The 25,287-nt window shown below is 40.9% G+C and overlaps 1 protein-coding gene across 6 annotated transcripts in view; it reads right to left on the bottom strand.

The window, feature by feature from the left end:
• AMMECR1 (AMMECR nuclear protein 1) overlaps window positions 1-25,287 on the bottom strand; it is a 90,691-nt gene that overhangs the window by 12,561 nt on the left and 52,843 nt on the right. For 5 of the 6 annotated variants that reach the window (XM_040614469.1, XM_040614471.1, XM_040614470.1 and 2 more), the window contains exons 3-5: window positions 15,086-15,200; window positions 6,592-6,682; window positions 4,829-4,925 (exon numbers count right to left, since the gene is read on the bottom strand). In XM_040614469.1, coding sequence (XP_040470403.1) covers window positions 4,829-4,925; window positions 6,592-6,682; window positions 15,086-15,200 — 303 coding nt within the window. Of the gene's footprint in view, window positions 1-4,828; window positions 4,926-6,591; window positions 6,683-15,085; window positions 15,201-25,287 lie in introns of those variants that run through there. The other variant, XM_040614472.1, reaches the window with a different exon arrangement.

Here is a 25,287-nt window from a genome sequence, read left to right as displayed (position 1 = left end):
CTCAGTGAAGAACCTTTTCCTAATGGCCACTCTGAACTTCCCTGGCGCAGCTTCACTCCATTTCCTCGTGTCCTATTGCTGGTCACCAGACAGCAGCACCTCCCGCCCCGCTGCCTCCTGTGAGGAAGGTGTAGGCTGTGATGTGGGTGCCCCTGGGCCGTTAAGGAGCCCCTGGGCCGTGAGGGCATCCCCAGGCCATCTGGGGGGGCCCTGGGCCATAAGGGCACCCTTGGGCCATGAGGGAGCCCCTGGGCCATGGTGGGGGGGCCTGGGCCGTGAGGGAGCCCCTGGGCCGTGAGGGCATCCCCGGGCCATCTGGGGGGGCCCTGGGCCATAAGGGCACCCTTGGGCCATGAGGGAGCCCCTGGGCCATGGTGGGGGGGCCTGGGCCGTGAGGGAGCCCCTGGGCCGTGAGGGAGCCCTTGGGCCATGGTGGGGTGCCTGGGCCATGAGGGAGCCCCTGGGCCATGGTGGGAGGGCTGGGCCGTGAGGGAGCCCCTGGGCCATGGGGGGGGGGGCCTGGGCCGTGAGGGAGCCCCTGGGCCGTGAGGGCATCCCCGGGCCATTTGGGGGGGCCCTGGGCCATAAGGGCACCCTTGGGCCATGAGGGAGCCCCTGGGCCATGGTGGGGTGCCTGGGCCGTGAGGGAGCCCCTGGGCCGTGAGGGGGAAGCTGGGCCATGGGGGTGCCCCTGGGCCTTTTCTCCAAGCTGCACAAGCCAGCTGCCCCTCGCCCCCAGGACCGTCCACCCTCCTGGCCGCCCCCTCCGGACACACTCCCGGAGCTGGATGCTCCCCCACACCGAGGCGCCCAAAGCTGCCCACAGAGCCGCGGGGCCGCGCCAGCGCGGAGCAGCGGGACAGTCGCCCCCCGGCCGGCTACTGTGCGGCGCCTGACGCAGCCCAGGGCACCGCAGCCCTTTGGGCTGCCAGGGCACGCCTGACCCCAGGCCAGCTTGCCGCCAGCCCAGACCCCCAGGCCTCTTTCTGCGGGGCTGTTCTCCAGCCTCTCGTCCCCCAGTTTGTCCATATACCCAGGATCAGCCCATCCCAGGTGGAGAATCCAGCACTTGCTCTTGTTAAATTCCATACGGTTGGTGATTGCACAGCTCTCTGGTCTATCCAGATCTCCCCGTAAGGCCCCTCTACCCTCGAGGGGGTCCGCAGCTCCTAGTTTACTACCACTGGCAAACTTAATGTACATTTGACTCCTGCATACAGCTCACTTATAAAAAACATTAAAGAGCACCGGCCCTGAGCCCTGGGGAACCCCACTGGTGACTGGCCGCCAGCCTGATGTAACCCCATTTATTAAAACTCACTCAGCCTGACCCATCAGCCAGCTGCTCACACAGCGTACCACGGACCTGCCTAGCTCTGTGCTGGACATTTGGTCTAGAAGGACACTGCCAGAGCCAGTATCGGCAGCTTCACTAAAATAAAAACCCCCACATCTGCTGCCTTCCCTTGGTTACTTAGACGGGTGACCTTGCCATGGCAATCATGTTGGCTAAGCAGGACCTTTCCCTCGTGAACCCACGGTAGCTATGGCCCGTGACGGTGCTGGCTCTCAAATGGTTTTCAGTAACTGCCAGAACAACCTTCTCCATAATTTTACCAGGCACTGAAGCCAGACGGACAGGCCTGTGATTACTAGGGTCTTCCTTCTTATCCTTCTTGACAAATGGGACATTTGCCAGCTTCCAGTTGACTGGGACCTCTCCAGACTTCCAAGATCATTGAAAAATGACGAAGAGAGGCCCCCCAACACCAACAGCCAGCTATATATAATTCAAAGCAGAATCCAGGCCCCGACAACAAATACTTTGGATATACTTGCATCAGTACTGTTTGACAACAGGGAACATATTGCCACATTTACACTTATCTGTAGAAGTGTAAAATCTACACAAAACCAACACTATTCCACATTTCCACAAATTTCACTTAGAAAGACCTTGCATAAGAGATCTGACAGATGAGGTTTGGTGAATCCAGCTACAGCGATTTAAAATACTGCCACCTCTCCTTTCTATCATATTTTTCTTCTGGAGTTGCTCTGGTTGTTCTCTCCTCTTTTAGGTCTGAAAAAAACACAACAGATGGCTCAACCACTTGCACTCACAACCCGACACAAAAGTTTAAACTACTGTGGAGTTCCCAACTGCAGCAATTACGGGGGCGAACACATTTGCTTCTGGTGCCTCTTTGCCAGAGGGACCGAGCACACCACCTTACACTTACAGCTTTTTGCTTCAGTGGACGCGTTTCAGAGCACCAAAGCTGCCCACACTGACTTGATACAAGAGTGCTTGTTAATGATGTACTAATTTAACAAAGGGCCGCTGGTCCTGGCTGCGAGATTAGTTGCAGCTCTTCTTGAATTGATGTGAATGGCATGCGGCACGCTGCCCTTGACGAGTAAGCTGGTCTGTGAATGAAATCCCCTGCCAATATGAAACTAAACCATAAGCCTGTCAGTTAATGAAGTTGGTTGTAAGTGGGTCAAAGCAGGCCAAAGGCAGCCTGATGAGAATCGCATCTGCTCATTTAAGCAGATGGAAGTGAAAATGCAGTTACCGCATTCTAGACCCCTAGAACTGGTACACTTCTTTCAGCTCCACTGTATTTTAGTTCTCTTGAAAACACGACCAGAACTACTGGGTATTAACTTGCAGTGAAGATAGTTAGCAACGGACTAGTTTTGATCAGCTTAAAGCTTTATTCACACACAGGACGTTTACTTTAATTCAGAGACTTGAAAAAGAAGTTAAAAGCGCTTATTCTACTTTTCCAATGTATGTTTTACTGTGTGACAAGAAGTTATTAAAATGAGGCTCTAAAAAAGGTTGTCTGATGCTGGGAAATGGTTACTATTTTAATACTACTGTTTATGTCAGCAGAAACTGAGTTTTTAAGCAAATAAAATAGACCGCCAAAGAAAAAAAAATTCTTCTCAACATTAAAAATCATGCTTTGTTTATTCCACTTATCAGGCCAGTGATTTTTCTAGCAGTTTGGATGTTATGAACTTCAAATGCACTAAACACAGGGGGGAGGGTTGGTGATGTTTTTTTGGGGCCCGGGTAGGTTTTGGGGGTTTATTTTGTTCTTATTTGGTCATATGCCATTGCTCCCAACAAAACCAGGTAGCTGGAAGAAAATGTGTGCTACGTAGAATTTTTGTTTCTTGGAAAAATATTCCGTATTTACCGCAGTATACAGAAATGGTCATTTCAGAACTATAGCACTGTTACTCTATCTCTTTTTGAACAGAAGGTAACAAGGTGTACATCTGAAATAAATTAAAAGAAGACTGGAGTTCTGCATTTGAAAATTTAGCTGGATTCTGTAGATCCTTCCTCCCCAATTTAACTTTCAGAACAGCATGCTTTCCTTGGTCACAGCTACTCCACAGTAATCAGGTTTCCACCAGAATCCAGAATTCTGAACAGTCACTGAGACGCAAAGTCTTTATTCTTCATCCACAAGATCGCTAACAAATAATTCCTCTAATACTAACAGATCCATTTTTCTAAGAAATGCCTCCCCTTTATCTGGTCTAAACGTAAACCTCTGCTGAGTAATAGCAAGATTTGTAGATGAAAATGACAGATGTGGAAGCTGAAAAGAACCAAAATCTCAGGTCTCTGTCCTATAACAGTGCATCATAAACAAATCAGGAGAATCCAATTATTTTCTGTAATGAAAGGATTGAGTTTTACTTATGGACAAGGAAGTCAAGTCTGGTTTACACCTAGCTGTACTAAGGAAAGAATTTCCAAAGAGATCAGGACACAGAAACAAGAGCATTTTTAGAATACAACATTTTTAGAACTAATCTCGTGACCCTGTGAGACCCTAAAAGTTGATAGAAGATAGGAAGGATACCAGTTTTGGACAAAGGATTCTAACTTTGTTGTTTGTATTATTAATAATTTCAAGTGCGGTCACCCTGAAAAGTATGAACAGTCAATATTTTCTTATGACCTAAGATTTAAAAAATTCTTATTTCTCTAAGCATGGAATAGATAACTAGAATTCAGCAGTCATGTTACACTGCAAGCTTATAAAAATACAGTTTTAGAGGCGTTCTTACAGGCATTTACTCCTCCACCCTTCACCATATAACTACAATATTATGGGCAGAATATGTGCTGCAGATTCAAAAATATTTTGACTCCCACCCACTCAGAAGCCCTCCAGAACACATTTTCTTAAATTAGCAAAATCAAAATACACTAAGTGTGCAAGTGTGACAAGAGTATGAAATAAACTACTAAATTCATGTCTTCACTCCTGAGAATACCCTCACACAGTTCAACCAGTACGCTGACTGCCAAAGCAGCTACCTCATTTGCACAGCTAAGGCTGGTAAGACAAGGGAAACCTCTACTCCGCAGGACCCAAATGCTTTCTGAGGACTGAGCAGGTTATTGGTACCCAGCAGCAGCCCCATACTGCCCCATCTGCTCAAATCCAAGTTGATAATGGCAAGAAACCCTCGTTAACTGCAGCCCCCAGCATCCCTCGCAGTAAGGGACCAATACACTAAGAATTTTCAGTTAGCAAACAAAACGTGCAGGTGCCCTGCTATATAAGTAGCCTGATATTTAACAGCCTTTTCTTTCTTGCTTAGCACCACTAACCCCTATGCAAGGCACAGATATTCTCAGAAGTCCGTACTGCTATTGTGAAAAGAAAAAAAAATCATTAATAGTATCTACAGGTAAGCTTACTATTAACAGCTGAAATCAGCACTTACCAGGAACAAACGCATCACAGTATTACAAAAACAGGATTTATCTGTAGCAGCCCACGATGCATACCTGGTTAGCTTTATTGTTTTCCTGAATTCATTTGTAATCGGAGCTTTGTAGCCTCCTTTCCTCAATAAGGAATCTATGGTTTGAATGTGGTCCCATCCTGTGGAATTGTACAGTAGTAAAAATTAGTGAGAAATACAGCAATAAGGAGAGATGTTGCAAAAATACGGTACAGTATCTAGTGTTAGTGATAATGAAAGTGCTCTGCTCAAGTTCTGTAAAACATAGAACATTCCTCCCTACTTAAGAACAAGTGAAGGAAATACAATGTATAGGATTTCTTCACACACACAGTTTGCTCTACAGACATCATATTTTTCTCGTAGTTGAAATATTTTAAAAGTGGACCCACTATATCCAGGTGTCGTAGACTGGGGGCGAGATACAAAATTAAATTTTTCTGAAACATTCAGCTATGATCCTGTATCACAATCACTTTATAAATTATAAATGGCTATGACAGTATCAAAAATTAAATTTCTGTATAGCATAACATTTAAAAGAACTTTTACTTGAACATGTGCAGAGAGCTTCAGAGATTACTTCTTCATAAATATCACAACTTTACAGTAATATGTCTAATTTCAGAACAACTACATTATATTACAGATGTCTGTGCAATAAAAAGTGATGGATTAAAAATACAGATTCTTCACTGTTCTCAATAAAATCTTCATACTTCAAAACTCCTATTTATTGATTTAAAAAACCCTAATATTTTAACTAGCTGTTAGACACATTATGTCCGAAAAATGCAATTATATCAATCACATTGTTACATTAAATAAATAAAATTAAAAAAAAGAGGCAGTTTTGACTACATAAAAAAAATACAAATGGGTAGTTTTGGGTAATTTAAAGAGCCAGATTGCAAGGCATAGTCTATTAAAACTATTTAGAAATTTAAACACACCCTCTACTCCCCCAACTCCTAAATTTAAAAAAAAGCTTGGGAAACCTCTAAACTTGTAAGTGACTATTTGAAAACAGAATTATCAATTAAAGATGATCTTCAGTAAAGGCTTCACCCTGTTCCTCAGAAGCCCAACTCAAATACAAAAAAGAAAAAAAAAAGGGCAAAAAAATAAAAGCAGCAATGCAAAATGTAAAAAGATTGAGACACACTGTCAAGCTTGGAAGGAAAAACCCAAAACATAGCAAGTAGTCATAGTCAGCTGCTTAGTCCAAAAGATTAGTATTCAACAAAAGCTACTGTAGTTGTTCTAATTCACAAATTTAAGTGTGTGCCTCTACTAAAAGGGACTTTAACAACGCTATTTTGGATTTTCATATTAAAAGTAATTGCCTTCCATCCATCAAAAAACCCCCAGGAAGCCAGTGTTTGTAAAAGGAATTAAGTACTAGCAGAAAGTACTAAATTGAAAAAAAACCTCAAACATTGCAAATTTAGGAGTAAATCTGCTGTTGAGATAATTGACCAGACATCCCACCACTTAACTGTTTTTGCATGTCACTAATATCACAGCGTAACAACTACATGAAAATTGGCAGCTTTTAACAACTGTAAAGCTGGGTGACAGCACTGTACCACCCTCCAGATTTTGTTTTCCTACAGCCACACTGCATTTATGACTTGTATAAGGGGACTGATACAGGCATGTAATTGGCATTTTATATAAGAGTCTTCTTACAATTAAATATTGCTCCATCATCTGACATCAGTGCAAGGTCAAATATTGCATTTTAGATTTATATGTACGTTTAAATTCTTCACCAGATCATATGAAATAAAGTGCAACAATGACCTTGCTCCTTTGCAACCTCCGGTAAGTAGGTGGCGGTGCGTTTTGATCCTTTTTCATTGATGAATTCTATTCTAATGCCATGTACACCCACCTGCAAGAAATCGGCAGCTTTATTAGTACATTAAAAGAGAAAAGACACAAGAGATTTCTCACATGATCAAACTCAAAACGTGACCCTTGTAGCGGTTAATACCATGTTGCAAAGTTTCAAGAGGCGGTACTGAAGCGAATGAAATCTTTCTGAAAGGTGTTCGCCTTCTAAGCCTTGTAAGGTCAGTAGCAGAACAAATGTGCTGCTCAGCTGCCGACCGCAGAGCTTCATTTCTGGGCTGAGGGAAAGCCAGCTGAGATGCAAGCGTCACTCTGAGTCCGCCGTCTCCCTGTGACACTGTCAGCAGTGATGCTGCTGATAAAATCACCTGGTCACCAGATACAATCTGCCAGACAACCAAACAGCTGGCAAATCTAATGACGCATCCATTAAGAGCATTAATTTTGTTGAAAGGAACAACTGAGACAATGAAAGACTTGTCGCACTATGAACTGGAGCCCGGAGCCTTCAAAATTTCTGCTAGCGTATGCCAAGGAAAGAGAGATATCCCAAAGTATTCACCTGCAAACTCCTACTTCCATACTACCAGTCCTCTGACAAAATGCCAGCATGGAAACCAGAATTACTAACACCAAGGAGTTAGGCACAGATAAAGTTGCACCGCCAAAAAAGAAAAAGAAAAAAAAGAAAAAGAAAAAAAAGAAAAAGAAAAAAAAGAAAAAGAAAAAAAAGAAAAAGAAAAAAAAGAAAAAAAAAGAAAAAGAAAAAAAAGGAAAAAAAAAGAAAAAAAAAGAAAAAAAAAGAAAGAAAAAAAAAAAGAAAGAAAGAGAGGCTGGACACCCTTCCAGGGCACTGTTTCAGCACCCCTGTTTCAGACGCAGTAATCCCAAGAGTACCTGCACTCGGATCAGCCGTGCTGCAGGAGATACTCCATTGCCAGTAAGTTTTCAGTTGCTTTTGAGTTCTGTGCGTAAACACAAAGCATTAGTAGATGGCCATTTTTATTGTCACGGCCACATAACTAGGATGTTATTTCCATTTAAATCCAAAGTTCCCAATTTTGTATGTGGAAATGAATAATTTATGTGTAAAAGGGTATTGTGGTGTTTCGTATGGCATTTCTTTTTGGACACAAAATTCATCAAAATTGCTGTAATAGTTTTTCCACTGACAGCCCACTGTACTGTAACTGCATGACAGTCAAAAACCAAATAAGGAATAATTACAAAGCTCTACCACTTGTTCAATTAACATATTTGCTTATATAAAGACTTCATTTTTTAATCTTTATAGTATTTTATATATATGATATAAGCATGGGGAAACAGGAGGAAGTCTCTTGTGGCTGACTGTGGCCTCAAGAATTTTTCCCCATGAACCTAATACTCTTAATTAGAAAAAAGTACATAGGAAAAATTGTTTTGAGACTAATTAATTTAATTGACTGCAAATTCTAATATGGTATTTCATTACCAAATACTTCTAAACCTCACATTCATAACATCGATATATAATCACCAGAGAGATCTGTATACTCAGATGATGTAATCAGGAACCCAAAAGGCCTGACAGTAAAACAAACCAGTGACAGAAGCTGAAATGAGCCCACCAAGTTCATTCCAAGAACAGAGTAAGTTTTTGCAGCTGGTGATTTTGTAACTGTCTATATTTAATTGCCTAAGCACTCAGATCAAGTATTTCCAGGTTTTGCACACCTTCAAATCCTGCAGAATATTAGATTTTAAATTCCACACAGCTGGTTTGCATAATAGCGATCCTGTAGTATTCCTGAGACACTAACCAGAAGCACGAGTGATGTATTAAGTGTGACGCAACATTCGGGCTGTAGGTAACTGCACTGCACTGGATGTTTCCCATTAACCTTTTTAATGGACTTTTAGGCCCACGTCTGCAGAAGAAAAAGATGTACGGCAAAATTAATAAGGCAACGCGATTGCACCCACGATTCCTCTGGCTGGGAACATTCCCTAGCATTCTGCGCAGCGTGAATTTCAGCTGCGTCGCTGAGCAGCACCCCAGCCCCGCGCAGATGGCCTGGACTGCAGCTCCCTCAACCCAACCCAAGCCACCCAGCCCAGCAAAGTAAGAACCAACCATGCTAAAACCGGCACGGGCGTAGTTAGGAATTTGTTTTGACTTCCTCAGGAGATCAACGTGCCTGCATTGAGGGAAACCTGTGAGATGTCCCCAAGTATTCCTCTCACGGAGCAGAGGTAAGGGATGGGGGCACATTTGGAAGGCATCATCTGGGCTGGAGCTGGCTCCCCTACCAGCACAGCACTTCACCCAAAGCCTGTGGCATGCTGCTCAAACTAAACACACATGACACGCTACAGGCATGGTTTGGGAGAACAACAACATCTGCCTGTGCAGTTCAGAGAAACAAAACAAACCATCTTCTTCTGCAGATGGAGTTTCTGTCTCGCCCGTCACCATTTCTTGGGGAAATGATTACACAGGTACGGCACTCGGCTGCAAAAAGGCAGCGCAACTGCTGTGTCGGCCTCCCAACGGATAGGAATCTATTTAAACTGTTGCTGTTGGGAGAGGAAAGCGAGATAAGGAGACTTCACAAGGCAACAAACCAACCTCCTCCAACAGAAATATTTCCATAAGGCTTTAGAGCATGAAAATACTGTATACTGTATGTCCAATACTTGTGGATATCAGCCTTTTGGCCCACTGTATAACTGGCCAGAGGCTACCTAAAACTAGGTCCAGTGACAGTATTAATGAAAAAACACAGACCTTTCACTAAATCTAAGGGCTACATTAAACTACATTTTTGTTTTACTTCTGAAGTCCCCTTGACAGAACTGCAAACTTTGTTGGGTATTTATACACATTCACATTCATTTAAACGTGCATCTTTTAATGAATCATTAATGAATCATTTATTTATGAACGCCTCAGTATGGGGCAAAACACGCACATGCCACATTTATTGTTTTGCCAAGTGCTTCTGGCACTTGCTAGATTATTACTCGTAATACCTCTCTATATCTATCTCAGATGGGCTAAGAAAAAATTGTTCCAAAACCAACATTCAAGCAACCTCACGTCCAACTGTTCTGATTCAAAGTTCCAAACACAGTTCACAAACCTGGTCCTCTGGTCCTGACTCTCCAACCACAGTGCAACAACGTCAGGCTCATAGGACTATCCACATGGAATTCAGAGAAGCATCCGCAACATCAAGCCTTGCTAAAATTTAAGCTTCTAGTCCACTGTGGAGTAAATTATCAGCAAATAATCATTCTGTTCAGGTTTATCTACAGCACTGCAATCTGTAAGAGGTTTGCATGCAATTATCACTAATTAATTTAAGATAAAATCATTGTAAACATTTTTCAGAAACACATTAAAGCAGACAACAAAGAATCTGTGAGGAAGAATCCACCGAGCTGGAGCAGCACACCTCCACGCACCTGCCCACTCCTTATGCTCACTACTTGCTGTTCTCCCCCCGCAAGGCCAGAGCGGCCCGATCGCTGAGCACCCCTCGCTGAGCACCCCTTGCCACCAGTACAGCTGGTCCAACCGTGGCAAACCCCGCCGGCTGCCTCCCAGTTCTCCCAGTACGAGCGGGCACGCAACCACCTGGTGAACCACACGGGCTGTTCTGGTTATGGCTTCTCCTGCTGCTGCCTTACGGTTTGGCTGCTTCATCTTTGAACAGCAGCGAGTGATAAACATTTTCAGACAGAAAAGCCGGTCTGTAACTTGTACAGCTTTTGACACCATGCAGTGCAGTGACCTTCTTCCCCTTTATTTACCTAAGCAGAGCTATGGCAAGAGCTGTGTAACCTTGTCTGGAAATGGAGAACATGTCACATGGATGCTGACCCCACTTTTTCCTAGCTGAATTCTACAGCCTTTTAGCCACAAATATGTTGGCTTGTTTCTGATCATCTTTAGCAGAGCTTAAATATTACATTCTGATTTAACAACGGCGGCAAAAGACTACTCAGGAGGTCTTCTCTCCATGACAAGCATTCTTTTTTTAATGAATCATTTATTTACATACACGGAATCACTGAATATTGTCCAAAGAGAATAAAATCTTGAGCTCAAGACTCTTTCTTCCCCATTCTAAGGAACATAAGTTGCAAGAGCTGCTGGTGCTGCTGCACTTGCAGGAAGGAAAGAATTCCCACGCCTCTTAAATGTACTAACTTTGTCAACAATGAAAAGCCACCTTTCAGTCAACATTATTGGCTACAACTATTAAAGCTAATATTTAAACCAGCGCACACAGGCTGAAGGCCTTTTGTATCGACATATCAAGCATGTACAATTCTGCAGGTTTTACTTTACTGAAGAACAGCAACTCCAGGACAAAGGTCTCTTTCAAAGTATTTCAAGGAAAAGCTGCTGGTCAATCCCAGTTATTTATTACCCTGCTGGAATTACAATAATGTCTTCCAAAAAGTTTCTTACTATAATTACAATCATAACGTCCTACGATGTTTAATAAAAAAAATGAGGAGAGGGTCTGAATTAGCACGACAGGCTTTACCTTCTAGAAAAAAAAACCACAGACTCTTAATTAACGAGAAGATAAATTAAAACTGCTCATTTGCTGTAACATGAAATACAGTGTAAATGAGTAGAGGCACTTCACTCTTCTGTATTTCTAGGAAAAAAAGCAAGCAGGGGATACACTTAAAATGGCAAATTATTAATGTACCTGGCAGCCACAGCCTGTCAAGCAGGCAGAGCCTGTAGCACCAAAGCTGGAACTGCAAGACCTATGACATGATCACCCCTTAGATATGCTGTTCTGGGATCTGAATCCACTCGCAGCACCTGCTGAGCACAGGTTTAGTTGCCCAAATCACAGACTTACAAGCTTCACAAACCAAACAGAAGTTGCCTCTAAAGGACCGAAAGCCACAATACTTCACAGAGATCTATTCAAACTCTCCTACGTTCCTTCTTTCAGGGTGCTGCCAACGACAAACACAGTTCTCAGTGCAACATGAGATGCAAAAATATCTGCATTAAGAATCAACAGCAAAACTGGAGGCATTCTGAGGCAGGAAAAAAAAGGACCTGGTAGAAGGACATATCAAAAAGATAAGCTCAAGAGAATGGAAGCGTAGATAAAGCTGAGTTTATGCAGGAAAGGCATGACTGCTAATAATATCAAATGTGTTTAAAAGCAATTGGTCTTTATGACTTGTCTCCCAGGTAGTTCTTTGGTACCTGATCTTTAATAACAGAGCAGTACTATTAAAAAAAAACCCCGAAACATATCTTAAAGAGTTTCTCATGTTGCCCGGTTCTTTGAGACAGAAAGGCTGTGAAACCACCCCAGCAGCACCTGGACCACCGCAATATTTGGTGGGTTCTGTCTAGCAGAAACAAAGAAACCGTTCATACACCTCAGTGTTCACTTCAGAGCTCGGCATCTGTTCAGCTACTAAAGTGAACTGCAATTCATATAAAGTCACGTACACCAAGGATGCTAAATTGTGTTTTGGGAAGCATTCTCATGAACCATGGCATTGAAGTTGTCCTTTTAAGGCGTGTAATTTCTCCTAGTTACTTTTATAAAAGGTAAAAATGGCAGCAATTTGAAAACACATGGGAGCTAATAGCAGTCAATTCACTCCTGTCTCCTCTTTACCTGGTTGAGGATTGTGCTGCAAAAGGATTTCTTTTTACAACAAGGAGTTGCTTTTTACAACTGAAAAATTGATTTATTTAGTTTGGGAAGTTAATTCATTAATCAGATAAAAGAAGATCTATCACTCTGCTTCAGGACACAGGAGCCACTCCCGAGCCATGCCTTCAGAGATCTTCTTTCTCTCTAAGCCACCAGAGCACTGCGAGCTGTCTAAATCGGCAATTTTGAAATACCGTGGCAGCGAACTGCTGATTTGGCTCCCACGGGATCATCAGTAGCGTACCTACAGAAGTAAGGTCTCCTAACCAGGCTGGTATTTTTCAGGGTGACTCTAGCATCACACGAGATGAAAGACGCAGAATCTCTCTTTACATCATTCTCTAGACAACCTGAAACATCCTTTTGCCATTAATACCCATAACTACAGCTCCCTTAAAAGAAACGTGGATGACATAAGCATCTCACTCACAGGGGCACAATCATGATGAATCATTCTTTTAAGGACTAACAAATACAAATTTTATCTTTCTCATATTTATACACCTCTCCTCTTTCTGCATGGAAAGCTTGTGGATCATCCACGACTATGTATGATTCAATCACTTGAGAACCACATTTAGCTTACAGGAAAAAAAGAAGAAAAGAACCCAAACAAATCATGGAACCTATTGTGTGACCGTTCCTTAGAAATCCTAGGAATTTCCTAAAGTTTTTAAAAACCTATCATTAAAAACACCTTAAATGTAACTGGGGAGAGCAACTAAGCAAATGGATATCATAAAGGTTATTGTATTTTTGACTGCTCCATTCTTCCCTCGTAAGTCAGGGCTTTCCAATAGGGATCATGAGAATCCATAAAATCAATCAGAACCGAGCAGGACTACAGTTCTGCATTCAGCTTGCTTACACTGCTGTGAAAGCCTCAAGGATGCTGCCACAAGACAGAGAAAGGACACAGAAAGTAAAAGCCTCCTTTGTGTCAAACAAGAATTAGAGTTATGAATCCAAAGCCTCCCAAGGAACAAAGGTAAAGCCAGCCTTTCCAAGGGAGAGTGCTTTTTTGAACTCAGGCTTTAGTTTCAGCTTTTCTTTAAGATGTAAAAATCTTAGAAGTTTATTATTGAGAGATTAAAACAGCTTCTAATATATATAGACTACCACATGAAGAGCACTAAATGCTATTTCATTATGCACATCACACTTTTAAAGATACATTTTCTGAATGTATTCGTAGTCTGATTTTTAATAAACTGTAAGAAATGAAATTAAACTGAAAACATCACATTGATTATGACCAGAAGTCAACCTAGTAAAGCAAAACAATTCTACCAGTTTTAATTTTGACTCCTTAGCTTGGTTTAGTGTTAAAAGTCACTATAGTTTTGATTACTTGAGAACATTGTTTAAAGTACTCTAATGGCTCAGTGACAAGACAAACTACTTCTCTGAAAAATGGTTCTAATCGAGAATGCATGCAGAGTTTCAGCTGAGATTTATTTCTGGTCTGACATTACATTAAAAAACCGAATAATTCCGATTATGGTGAAAATGCTGATAAACTCCCAAGGAAACTTTCATTCATCCCATTCAGAATTGCATATCAGAAGGTAAGAAGCCCTTGTCATTACGAGTTGAACTGGAAATGCATTTTTATTAGATTTTCAGCTACTGAAAAAACTCATAATGCCGAGGTTACTGCTGGATACCACCATTCTGACACAGTGGGGCCTCATACCATTGTAACAACAACTGAAATTTCTGTTCAATATACATTTGTTATGTGTGAATACAATAGAAAGCCTCTTTTTCTCTTAAGAAATCATAAATATTTAGTAGGGCTAAGTCATTATTAAAGGGAAATACTGTAACTTGTGTGGTGTCTCTGGCATTATAATATGTCTGTCGTCATATATCTGACCATTTCAAATTTTTATGTCCACTCAGATACAGACTCAAAAAGCAACACAACAGTCACACTGACCGAGATAAGAAGTTCATCTCCAGTCCAGTAACTTGTTTTTTTGCAAGCGCCTAATACCAAATAATTGGGAAAAAGCAGAATACAGAATAACACTTCCTTCAGTAGAGCTTCCCAGAAATAATTCTAAAAGCAGCATTTGCTTCCTAATTTCTTTTACGCTGCTGTTCCAAGAGAACGCATGCAGGTTTCCTAGAACCTAACAATTTAGATTCAGCTCCATGTGTAAGTGGCAAAGAAAACCAAGGGCGATGATTTACTTGGCCTCATTATAGAAGGGCTTTGTGGGGTCTGTGCAGGCCACTTGCTCTGAAAGCAGAGAAGGTGCTGGGAACAATAAATAGCTCACTCCTGCTAAATTAGGCAGCTTGGTTTGGGGTTGCCATTTTTTGCAGTGCTTCCAGAAGCACACACCAGACTTTCACACCAGAGCACCCTCTTTTCCAGAATCGATGGATTGATCTACTGTGTTTCTGTAGTTGGCTGTGCTGCAAAAGAGGTCTCAGGACACCGTCACTCAGACAATACCTTGCTTGATGGAGTCTTAGGCATAAACACAGCTGTGCAGAGCACACAGAGTGCCAAAGTGGGCAAGAACACAACTTTATTCCATTTTCATGGCTCAGATTTTTAAGGAGATGACAGTTCTATCACAAAGAGGCTTTTGATTCTATGCACAAAACAAGGTGTGTAGAGTGCAGAACAGTGTCAACTACACAACATTTATGCAGACAATTTAAACGGTGTGGCTTCTGCCATAGATGTTCATGATATCAAAGTAATTTCCTTTAAAGACATCTGACATCCTTACCTCCCAGTCCATGTAGTCACATACATCTTCAAAGTTAGTGAGTAGAGACACTGAGCAGAAAAGCCGTGGCAGCTCATCCCTCGTCATTGGGGGGAAACGACTATCTTTAAGGGCACTGTTGAAGACAGAAGACAAAACAAGAATTTCAAAGGATTTTTTTGTCTGCGTGGTGGTGTTTTTTTGGTTTGTGGTTGTTGTTTTTTAAGTTCAAGGATCTAATGAATCAACTAAAAAGTATAAAGGACAAAAAAAATCCTGATGAAATGATGACCAGTTTGATAACCCAGCTGCCAGTGCAACACACTGACCAACATTCCCAACTTTTTTCCTTACACATTTGTTTCAGTTCTTGGCTGGCCAGTCAGGAGGTGTTCTGAGGGTCATTCCTTCCTGAGCTGACTTTGCTACTGTGACAATCTTACTAATGAAGCGGCAGAATTTTTTTTGGAAAAAGTTACAAAAGCTCTAGCTCTTTCACTTACAATTTAGTAAATCCCTTTCAAAAAGGATTAAACTATACAACATGAAGTAGAGAGGGAAATTCTATAGCCTGCAATAATCAAACACGTAATACAGTAATCAAACTGTAGAACTTAATTGTTCAGTGAAAAAAAAATGCAATCAGAACATTCTCCAAAAAAGAGTAACATACATGCTTACTAGCATAGGTGAATATAAAAAGGTAAAAACCAAGGGCTCTACAGACCTGCAAACCTACAGGACTTGAAGATGTTCTGCAAAGCAGATGGAATGATTAGTAACAGGGAAGCTTGCAAACAGCTAAGCTAATCCTCAGGCTAACGCGTCATTCTATAGACAAACATACACCTAATGGGGTAAAATTCAATACAGCGAGGAGCTATCTGTGCACATTCCAGCACGCTTTGAAAAACGAAGCAGTTAACAGACAGCAAGCAGTACCACGAGTGAAAACATCTTTAAATTGATCCTACTTGCATAAGTGTGGTTAAGAACCAGTTAAATTGGAAAAGGGAAGGTTAAAGTGAGTATGGTATCTCATAGTTTTTTATTCTCTTAAGGTTTGAAATATGACATGTGTGAATACAAACATGCTCATCTCCAACAACAACAACCAAAAAAATCAGTGATCTGCTAACCGAGCCTTTTGATGAGTAAAGAGAATTTAAGATTAAGAAACTTACTAAAGTACTACCAAGTTCTTCATGTGGCTCCTTGTTTCATCTAACAATTAGATCATTCTTACTCATTTTACTTGGCATTCGGCCAGTGGTTGCCATTAGCTGACAAAATTACAGCCGTGGCCATGTGCTTACAATATGGCTGAAGTCTCTGCATCGAATACCACCGTTTTATATATCAAGTCGTGTAACTTCAATAAAGCAGACCAAATAAAGATGCATAAGCAAAAAAATGTAAAGTTTATCTTAAGGAAATCATCATATGTATAACCAGAAATAGCTTCCCATCATGAATTAATACCACACACTGAAGAGCTGAAATAGAACCTTTATTTTTCTGGGGTGGGGGGGAAGGCAGGAGTTTTCCCAGATATGCTACAATTGCAAAAAAGAACATAGTATTGGAATTTATAGACTAGAAGCCCTTCTCCAAGCTCTGGTATTTTTATATTACAAAACAGGTCAGAAATTTAGATTTATGAAGACAAATTCATTATATAATAAAGTAACAATTAGCAGGCCTATGCTTCCCATTTTTGAGGAGTAATTCTAGGCAACCCCAGGTAAAGTTGCCATAGATGTGACAAAGGATGTGGGACAGTAACTAGCCAAGATAAATCTTTTATCATTTATGTAGTATAGACAGGCCTGTGTAGACTAGTGAAGAACTAGGAACACTACTGAGATTTAAAGCATAATGCCTGTGATATTTAACTAATGACTTTTGCTGAAGATGTATCAAAAGATGGTATTCTCCAAGGTTTTGTGGGAGGGATTTGCAAAGCTAGCTTTGGAACTGCTGGGGACCAGGCAAAGTTACCATCCTCTACTGCCGAGCGTTTCAGAGCAACGTCAGGGATCAACTCACACAGCCACAGAACAGCAGCAACACAGAAAAATACAGACAGCTAATTAGCCCTCTTACCCCTCCACATGGCAGGAAAAAATTAATGTATCGTTAGATAGATATATCTGTAATGGGAGGATACTCTGAAGACAGGGACAGCTCAAACCAAAGTCCATCTAGCCTAGTATTAAGTAATAACCAAGAGCAGCTAGCAGAACAAATGGATATAAGAACATTGTAAACATCCAGGGGTACTTCCCTGGAACACTCTCCAGGCATCCAGTTGTTTATAGCTTAGGTATTTTGAGCCAGAGATGGTATCTCTGCACTTAAAACCTCTTTGTGGGTTTATTTAATAAGTGCATGCATATGCACTTTTGACGTTTCACCCCATCTTTTAGTAAAAAATAAAAAATTATGTTCAGAAACCCCAATCCTCTTAGAATCCATTACTACTACAAGTTTTATATATGCAAATTTCTCATTTCCCTGAGGTATGCTGTACTTCTATCATATAACCGATCTATTTGAATACACTATGGAAAAGCACCCAGAGAGACAAGCACTATTTCATTAACAAACAACAAATTCAGTTACCTCAGGAAACAACTGTATGCATGGACATTGCCAATATTTGTTTAAACCCATTTTTCATAATTTCTGCAACAATCTTACCACGCAAAACATTTCCCATATTTTAACAACTTACAGCTTTCAAAAAAAAGATTATTTCTTTTTGGACAACCTGATACTAGTTTTTTATCTAACTTTCAGTTCCCCTCCCTGAAGCTGCCAAAATGCAGTTGGGAATTTCAATTGTTTGAGGCCAAGGTTGTCTACTATGGGTTTAAGCCTGACCCCAGTAACGTTAGCAGCAAAAGTCTCAGGGAAATTCCCACTCACTTCAGATCTCCTGCACCGGCGCTGCTAAATGAGAAACCATCCTTAGTTTAACATACTTTAAGTTGTTCAGAAACGAACCTCGTCCAATGCACGCGTAAGCCCTATCTCAGCTGGCCTGCCCAAATGCTGAGATAACAATGTGAAACAGGGTGGGTGAATCATGGCAAATTTGAATATCGATAAAAAGGTGAGATACGAAACCTCCACATGAACAGAGTTGAAGCAGAAAGGCACGCAAGGGCACAACAGCCTCAGGCAGATACAGCAAAGTACTTCAGTTTTAGGGAAAGCAGAGCAATGCAGTCAACACCGCACACTTATTAGCAAGCTTAGCTGGCTAATTCCATTATTCAATAACATGACACCGGCACAAATAGCTTCTTTTACATAACCACCTCATGATAACTAAAATATTGTTTATCCACTGACAGTGCCATTGCAGCTATACCTAGTCCCTTCAGAACTGTTAGGTGCTGCGTTACCTTCCCAGTCTGCTGCAAAACTGTCCCTCAGCACCTCCGTGACTGTGCACACTGCGTGTGTGTGCATCCTGCGTTAAGGCTCCTGCTGCTGACAGTGAGGGGTATCGGGCAGAACAAGATCAGAGATCGAGGATCAGTCTCTGACACCACCGTTAGCGGTCAGTACAGAACATTGCTGCCATTCTATTCCTCCCTTCCCCATCTCCAGACCCCTGTATTACAATTTGGTTTTCATCTTTTAAAACAGCTTTGCCTCTGTTGTTACAGACAAAACCCAAAAATTTACCTGGAGAAAATCCGAGTTGACAATCAATCAGCAGTTGGAAGAAGCCACACTGAAGGGAGATGCCAACAAGAAAGCATCTGTTTGTGCTGGTGAGCTGCACGTGAAACATTCTGTCTGCTAATGCATAGTCCAGCAATTATACCTGATGCCAATTTTAGAAGAACTAGCTTAAAACTGCATAACCCAGCCCTAACAAGTTTGATCTCAGTGCATCACATACTACTATAAAATTGGGAAACATTCACCTTTTAAGTGCTGTATGCGGCACTTAACAGTATCGGTCACCTCAAACATTCTCTTATCGCTACCACGGCTGAAACTCTAAAGTGAGTTCCAGATACCGCTGGCAGACCTAAGAGCAGCCCAGCTCCCTATCAGCTCTTCACAGGTTAATGTTTCCATTTTTGCAGTTTTTAATGCTCAGTTAGCAGGAGACCTGTGTCATTAGATGCTTCCCTTCACAATTCTGCCGTTATCTTCGAGCCTAAACTTTCTCTCCGTGGGGAGTGAGTAGGTCACCATGCACTGGCTGTTCTGATGCTGTCAGTAGCACACGCGGATGGAATCCAGCAGATTCCTCACTGGCAGTTGTCCACATTGTACAAACCCTAAGCTCTCCATGGTTAACGGACTGGCATCACCCTCAGAAGTGTCAGCAGATACCGACACTTACCGGGGGCACAAAAGCTTGCAGGAGCTTTTACTTTTGTTGTCCCTGTTCTGGGAAGAAAGAAGAAGAGTTTCTAGAGGCAGCAGCCTGGCACCGATCACACGCTCCATACGCTCTACAAGGACGTAGGGATGGAAACTCCGACTTTTGCCTCACTTGTCACGTTGATGTGCCTCGTGGTGACCAATTCAAAGCAATCATAAAATACTGACAAGGTAACACGCTGGTTTTCCTCAAAAGCTTGCTACTGGTCTGAGCTGTTCAGAATGAAAATTCACTGTGTAACTAAGTGTCGGCATTTCTGATTAAGAGAGGAGACTGTTCTGTTTATCTGATAGTATTACTTTTTGTAGTATTAGAATGTGATTTTACAGTCTTACTCAATGACAGATTCTTCTGTTAGTTCTTCCATTAGAAAGACAACAGGGTTCTTACGGAACAAAACATAGCATATTAGATACCAGGTTTAAAAAAAATACTGATTCCACAATTTTTCTGTTAAAACTTAGAATTACAGAAGGGTAATTGGAAATTATTAGTAAAATAAGCTGGAAAAATTAGACAGAGTTCAAAACTATCTTTTAAAGAAAAAAATACTAATTTTAAAAGCATTTTCTAAGCCATCTGTTCTTCATTCCTTAATGCCCAGAACTAATTTACATATATCGCTGCTGACTAAATGGAAGTACGTGGTAGTGAGGAGTTGAAAAGAAGCAGTGCCAAGCAAGGGGAATTCTAGCTGGCCAATAAAAGGACATTAGTTTTTCCACATGGAGTTCTGCTCCATGTTACAAGCGAAGCAGGCAAAGTCAAAATTGAATCCTGTTCAAAGAAAGCTATTTTTAGACACAAAATGCATGCACACACACGCACAGCCTTTCTAGTTAAATATTTATGCAGTCTTGGGTGTCCTACTAAGATCAAGTAATTGCCAGTCAACAAAAAAACAAAACAAAGTGTTACTCAATTATCAGTTTTTCTTCAGCTAAGCCATGCTATACAAATCTCAGCTTCTCAAATGAAGTTTATTTGGCCATAAGCTCTCAGGAAATGGTTTTCTATAATTAAATTTTCCACGTACTATTCCTCCTTGTAGTTGGGATATAGAGAAGCTTGCAAACACTTTAAAGACACTGAAAACATTTAAAGAAAAGGAAATTGTTTGAAGTATTTTGAGTTATCATAACAAACAGCATGAAGTTTAGCAAAAAAATTGAATTAAAATTTATATTCCTTACGACTACATCTTGGTTTTGGAAAATACCACCAGAGAAGCTCTCTGAATCATCTGAAATAATAATATTAGCAGGTGAACCAAAATGCAATACATCATTGGGTTGTTCATTTGTAATTTCTGTAGGCTATAAAAATGTTTTAAAAACCAAAAAAAGTCAGCTTCAGTCTTTAAAAACCTATGGCTCTTATATGCAATGCAGCAGATGGGTAGCAAACAGTAGGACACAAATTGGGGAAATAAAGAAGTAGTAACAGAGCTACATTACTCACTTTAGAAGTGACTGAAAATCTTTGTGATTGAGTTTAAAGGATCCTTTAAAAAAGTCTGAGAGCATATAAGCATCAAAAATAGTAAAGAAGGATTTAGGTATAGATGAATGAAGGTACTAAACAAATTGTGTTCTTAAAATTTTGTTGTTTGCTATTTAGTAACAAATTATTAACAATGAAATTTCTCACTAAGCCTCTTTTTTGGGGACAGTCACATCTACAGACCCCCAAACTAGATTAAGAGTTTAGGCAAATTTGGGTACCATTTTTTACATTACTGTAAATTACTTCGGGGGCTTAAACACAGGGGAAGGAGATGCAAAGGATGCTGTCAAACACGGGGCATGGTATCAGTAATACTCACTTTTATAGGAAGTGTAAATGAGGCAGAGACATTAAATGACTCACGCCATTTAGGAGGCTTGCACAGTGAGTCAGTGACAGAATCAAGAATAGAATCCAAGATCCCCGACTCCTGAAATCTACTTTTTGTGGCAGCCTCTTTCACAATCTGCTCAGCCTACCATGTAGAAACACAGCTCCCAGAGGATTAATCAAAATAGAACTGATAAATTTAAGCAAATTAATCAAATTGGAAAAAAATAAATTTCCCATTACTTTTTCAGTTCGCTCTGCTATAGGCAATTTTCTCGTAACCATTTTCCGATACTGAACACAGCAAAACCAAACCAGAATTTTCTGGCATCTAAACAATTCTTCAGATATCATCAGTACAATTATGAAAAAATAGGCTAAAGAGCTCGTTTTGCAAACTATTACCCTCTTCTGATAAACAGTACCTCGGCACTACTGTTACCTAAACCCTGTCTGCTCTGAACAGCCTTCTCCAGTTAGCTCACTACAGGTAACTCCGAGATTGATTCTTTCATGGAGTGAAATCTGCTTTAGCAGCATTACCCCAGCAAATGTGCTCAACGAAGTGGCTCTGTGTCAATAAACTGAGCCCAAAGGGCCTCGCTAGTCTTCTTCAATTAATTAAAAACATCCTGAAGTTAGTGAGAGGCAAACTCACTGGATTTTAGATAACAGCAAAGAGGGGTGAGAGCAACAGGAGATACTTTGTGCCAGGGTTTCAGAAAAAAAAAAAAAAAAGCCAATATTTCCATTGCCGGGTTACTGATCAGTGAAGTTAGTTAAAGAGTTTTACTTTTTCATTCAGTAATTTTAATAGGAAGAAATTAAGGAACACTTCAGCGGATCACCAGTATTTTCCGAATGAAAATCAGCTATCATAGCTCGGTTTGGCAGAGACCAGAAAGAACTAGGAGCTTCCAAGTCACGATATGCAATTAATTTTTAAGCCAGAGTAACAGAGCAGAGTATGCTCTTCTTCAGAAAGTGAAATTACGATGAAAAAACCTCTCCTAGCTTTCAGCATAGGAGATCAGCCAGCCTAACACAACCCACATGACAGCCTTCTAACAACTTTTATTTACGACCAGCAGAGTTTTGCCAACTGAAATGGCGATTTCAAGGCATGATTTACATGCATCATCAAATCACTTGAATGCAAGGAAAAAGAATGTATTTATATTGTCTTTTTCTTTTCATTTTGGTCAGACTGGAAAAATTTCCAGGAAACAAAACAACTGTGAATGACGTGTTTTTCCTGAACCCTCCCTTACATTTGGGAGACAGAAAGGGAAAGAACAACATTTATGCTTCCTGCACATTATGTTGCTAAGTGGCAGTCACAGGGTAAAAAAAGACAGACTTGTTGACATTTGGCACAGAAATACTTCTCTGAAGTTCTTAGCCTATTCTGCTAGCGCAGTGCAGCAGGTAACGGCAACAGCGTTTCATGTGGGAGAAATAAAAGTCTTGATCTGGCATTTTGGCTCTTCAATCAATTTTTTTTTAACACCACAAAACTGAAGTATGCCAGAAACCCTCTCTCCCAATCTCTGTCTGGATTCAGACCTTTAATACGAAGAAGGAATATTCTGATGCTGACTGCCATGCCTCTAGAAGACAACTCTGAACACGTACACAAATTGTTTAGAAAGGCTCATCAGAAAAGGCCACCTCCATTCATTGACTATGTAAGACAATTAGGTCTCTCTTTCAAGGCAGAGGTCCCTAAAATAAGCTGTCTATATGTCCTCCATAACGCCTTAACTCTCTAGCAAGTGTGGAAACCGTTAGCAGTGTGGAAATTGTTAACTGGTTAATATCGGCAAGGCTGCAGTTACAGGACACAATACACTAAGCCAGCAAACATATCTGGCTGGTTTGAATTTACCAAGAGTCATTCAGCTTTTAAGCAAAAAAAAACCCCACCAACAAATTTAAACAACACTGCAGTAGTGGATATTGTCAGACTTCTTGCAGATGGTGTAACAATATAATGCATTGATTAAAAAAATACATAGCATCTATTCAGAGCAAAGGAAGAAACGGAAAGATAACAAAAAGTTTACAGTGTTCCATTTCAAACATTTTCCTGAGAGAACACTTCAGGTTGTTACAATACCCTGAAGGACAAACCAATACACCAAGTTTTTATTACCATTTTCAAATTGCTGAGTAACAATAAAAAACCACCTCTGGGCAAAAGGCAAACTATCTACGAAGGAGAGAGAAACCATTGTTCGCTCACTTCAACGTTCCTGAGCTCCTCTCCCAGTCAGTAACAGTGGCAACAGGGACAAGGACATTTCCAAGCCTTTCTTTTTTTTGATTCAGGTGTCAAAAGATCTAAAACCTTCATCTTGAGAGAGTTTGCTGCAGCCAAGACACCTAAACTTCTTCATTGTTAAAATTATTCATCTATGTCTTAGAAATGCTAAAAAAGTATAAAAAAAAAAAAAATAGCAAGGCTCCGAACCAGCGCTGCAGCCTCCTGCAGGACAATGCAGGGTAATTCCCAGCTCCCAGCTCAGGATGCCACCACCTCTGTATCCCATGGCAGATGCCCAGCTGTGCTGTGCGCTAATACTGGTGCTGTGCAAACCACGCCAGGATGGTTCATGGTCTGGAACGAAACAAAGTGGCTGTTGCTGGTGATGACAGAACCCAGCAAAACCTTAACAGTCCTGCTTAATGGGACTACTGTCAAGAAGAATGCTGGGGGGGAAGAAAAAAAAAAAAAAAAGTCATTTTAGAAGTTCACAAAAACTGTGCTAAAACTGGTACATGTTTATGGTTGTGAATTAGATTTTTGTCAACACTTCATTGTCGACCTGCAAATTCTTGAAAGATGTATTTAAAAAAAAATTTAACTTAAATATTAGACAAATACATGAGGGGAAAAACCGTAACTTGGGTATTTTGTTTGGAGTACTCCTGAAACCTGAACAGAAACAATTAGGATATACTGATGCAACTGCTTCCTGATCACTGCCAGTTAGGGCAGCACAAGCACAGTGCAAAGGCAAAAGGTTACGGAAATGTTAAAAAAAATATCTTTAATACATACCAAGATTGATACTGACTGCAGTCATAAGTGGAAAATTATTTAATGGCTTCAGTTATATTCTTAATAGTGATTTTGTGTGCGTGCGTGCATGGACTGTGCCACCCATACACACAATTAAACAGCAAACCATACTGGTACTGCTGATAAGGTTCTGGGACCTTGTTGTTTTTCCGCAAACAAGTTCACCAGTTGTTTAAATCAACAAAAGAAGTATTTAGAGAATATTTCTTGGGATACTTAACATTTCCAGACAAATCTGTATTTTAACCTTGACTTCTTACTCTGGCTATCCTGACTCAGGTACACACAGAGTTCAACTCCACAGCACGCATGGAATGACTGACACGGTCTGGGATGCTTCTTGGGGAACCTGCCGCCGTCAATGTTGAGGATCCGTTAAGACACAGAGCTGATGTGACCTGCATGACCACTGTCTGAAACTTCTGGAGCTTTAACTACTGCTGGTTCTTCAGCCGGGTCCGTCAGTCTTATGCACACACCAGATAAAAATGATCAAACTCCTCACTTACCATTATGAAATTTCTCGTGAGGGAAAAAAACCAAAACTCATAACCATGGAAGCTGTAAAAGCTAAGGCTTCCATAAATTTAAACAGAGCTTTTTAGCAGAAAAAAGATGGGTTTTATACTGCTCTGACAATTACCCAGAGAAATATTCCATCACACTCTGCATTCTTCCAAGTAAACCCAGCTGATCGTTATGCCACCACAGTGTTACGGTGTGTGGCTATAATGCCTGACATTCATTTCTCTTCCTTACTGCTATAACGTATCAAGGAAATAACTAAGGCTTGTATGGAGAGGTCCTTAAAGTTTAGGAGAATTTGTGTATGTGCTGTTACGGCCTTCAAATGGAAAAGTATGATTACAGAAGTTGCAGCTCCTGCAA

This window comes from Falco naumanni, chromosome 14 (genome assembly GCF_017639655.2).
Source record: "Falco naumanni isolate bFalNau1 chromosome 14, bFalNau1.pat, whole genome shotgun sequence".
Taxonomy (NCBI): Eukaryota; Metazoa; Chordata; class Aves; order Falconiformes; family Falconidae; genus Falco; species Falco naumanni.
The sequence above is the reverse complement of the archived record's forward strand: the minus strand, read 5'-3'. Positions and strand labels throughout refer to the sequence as shown.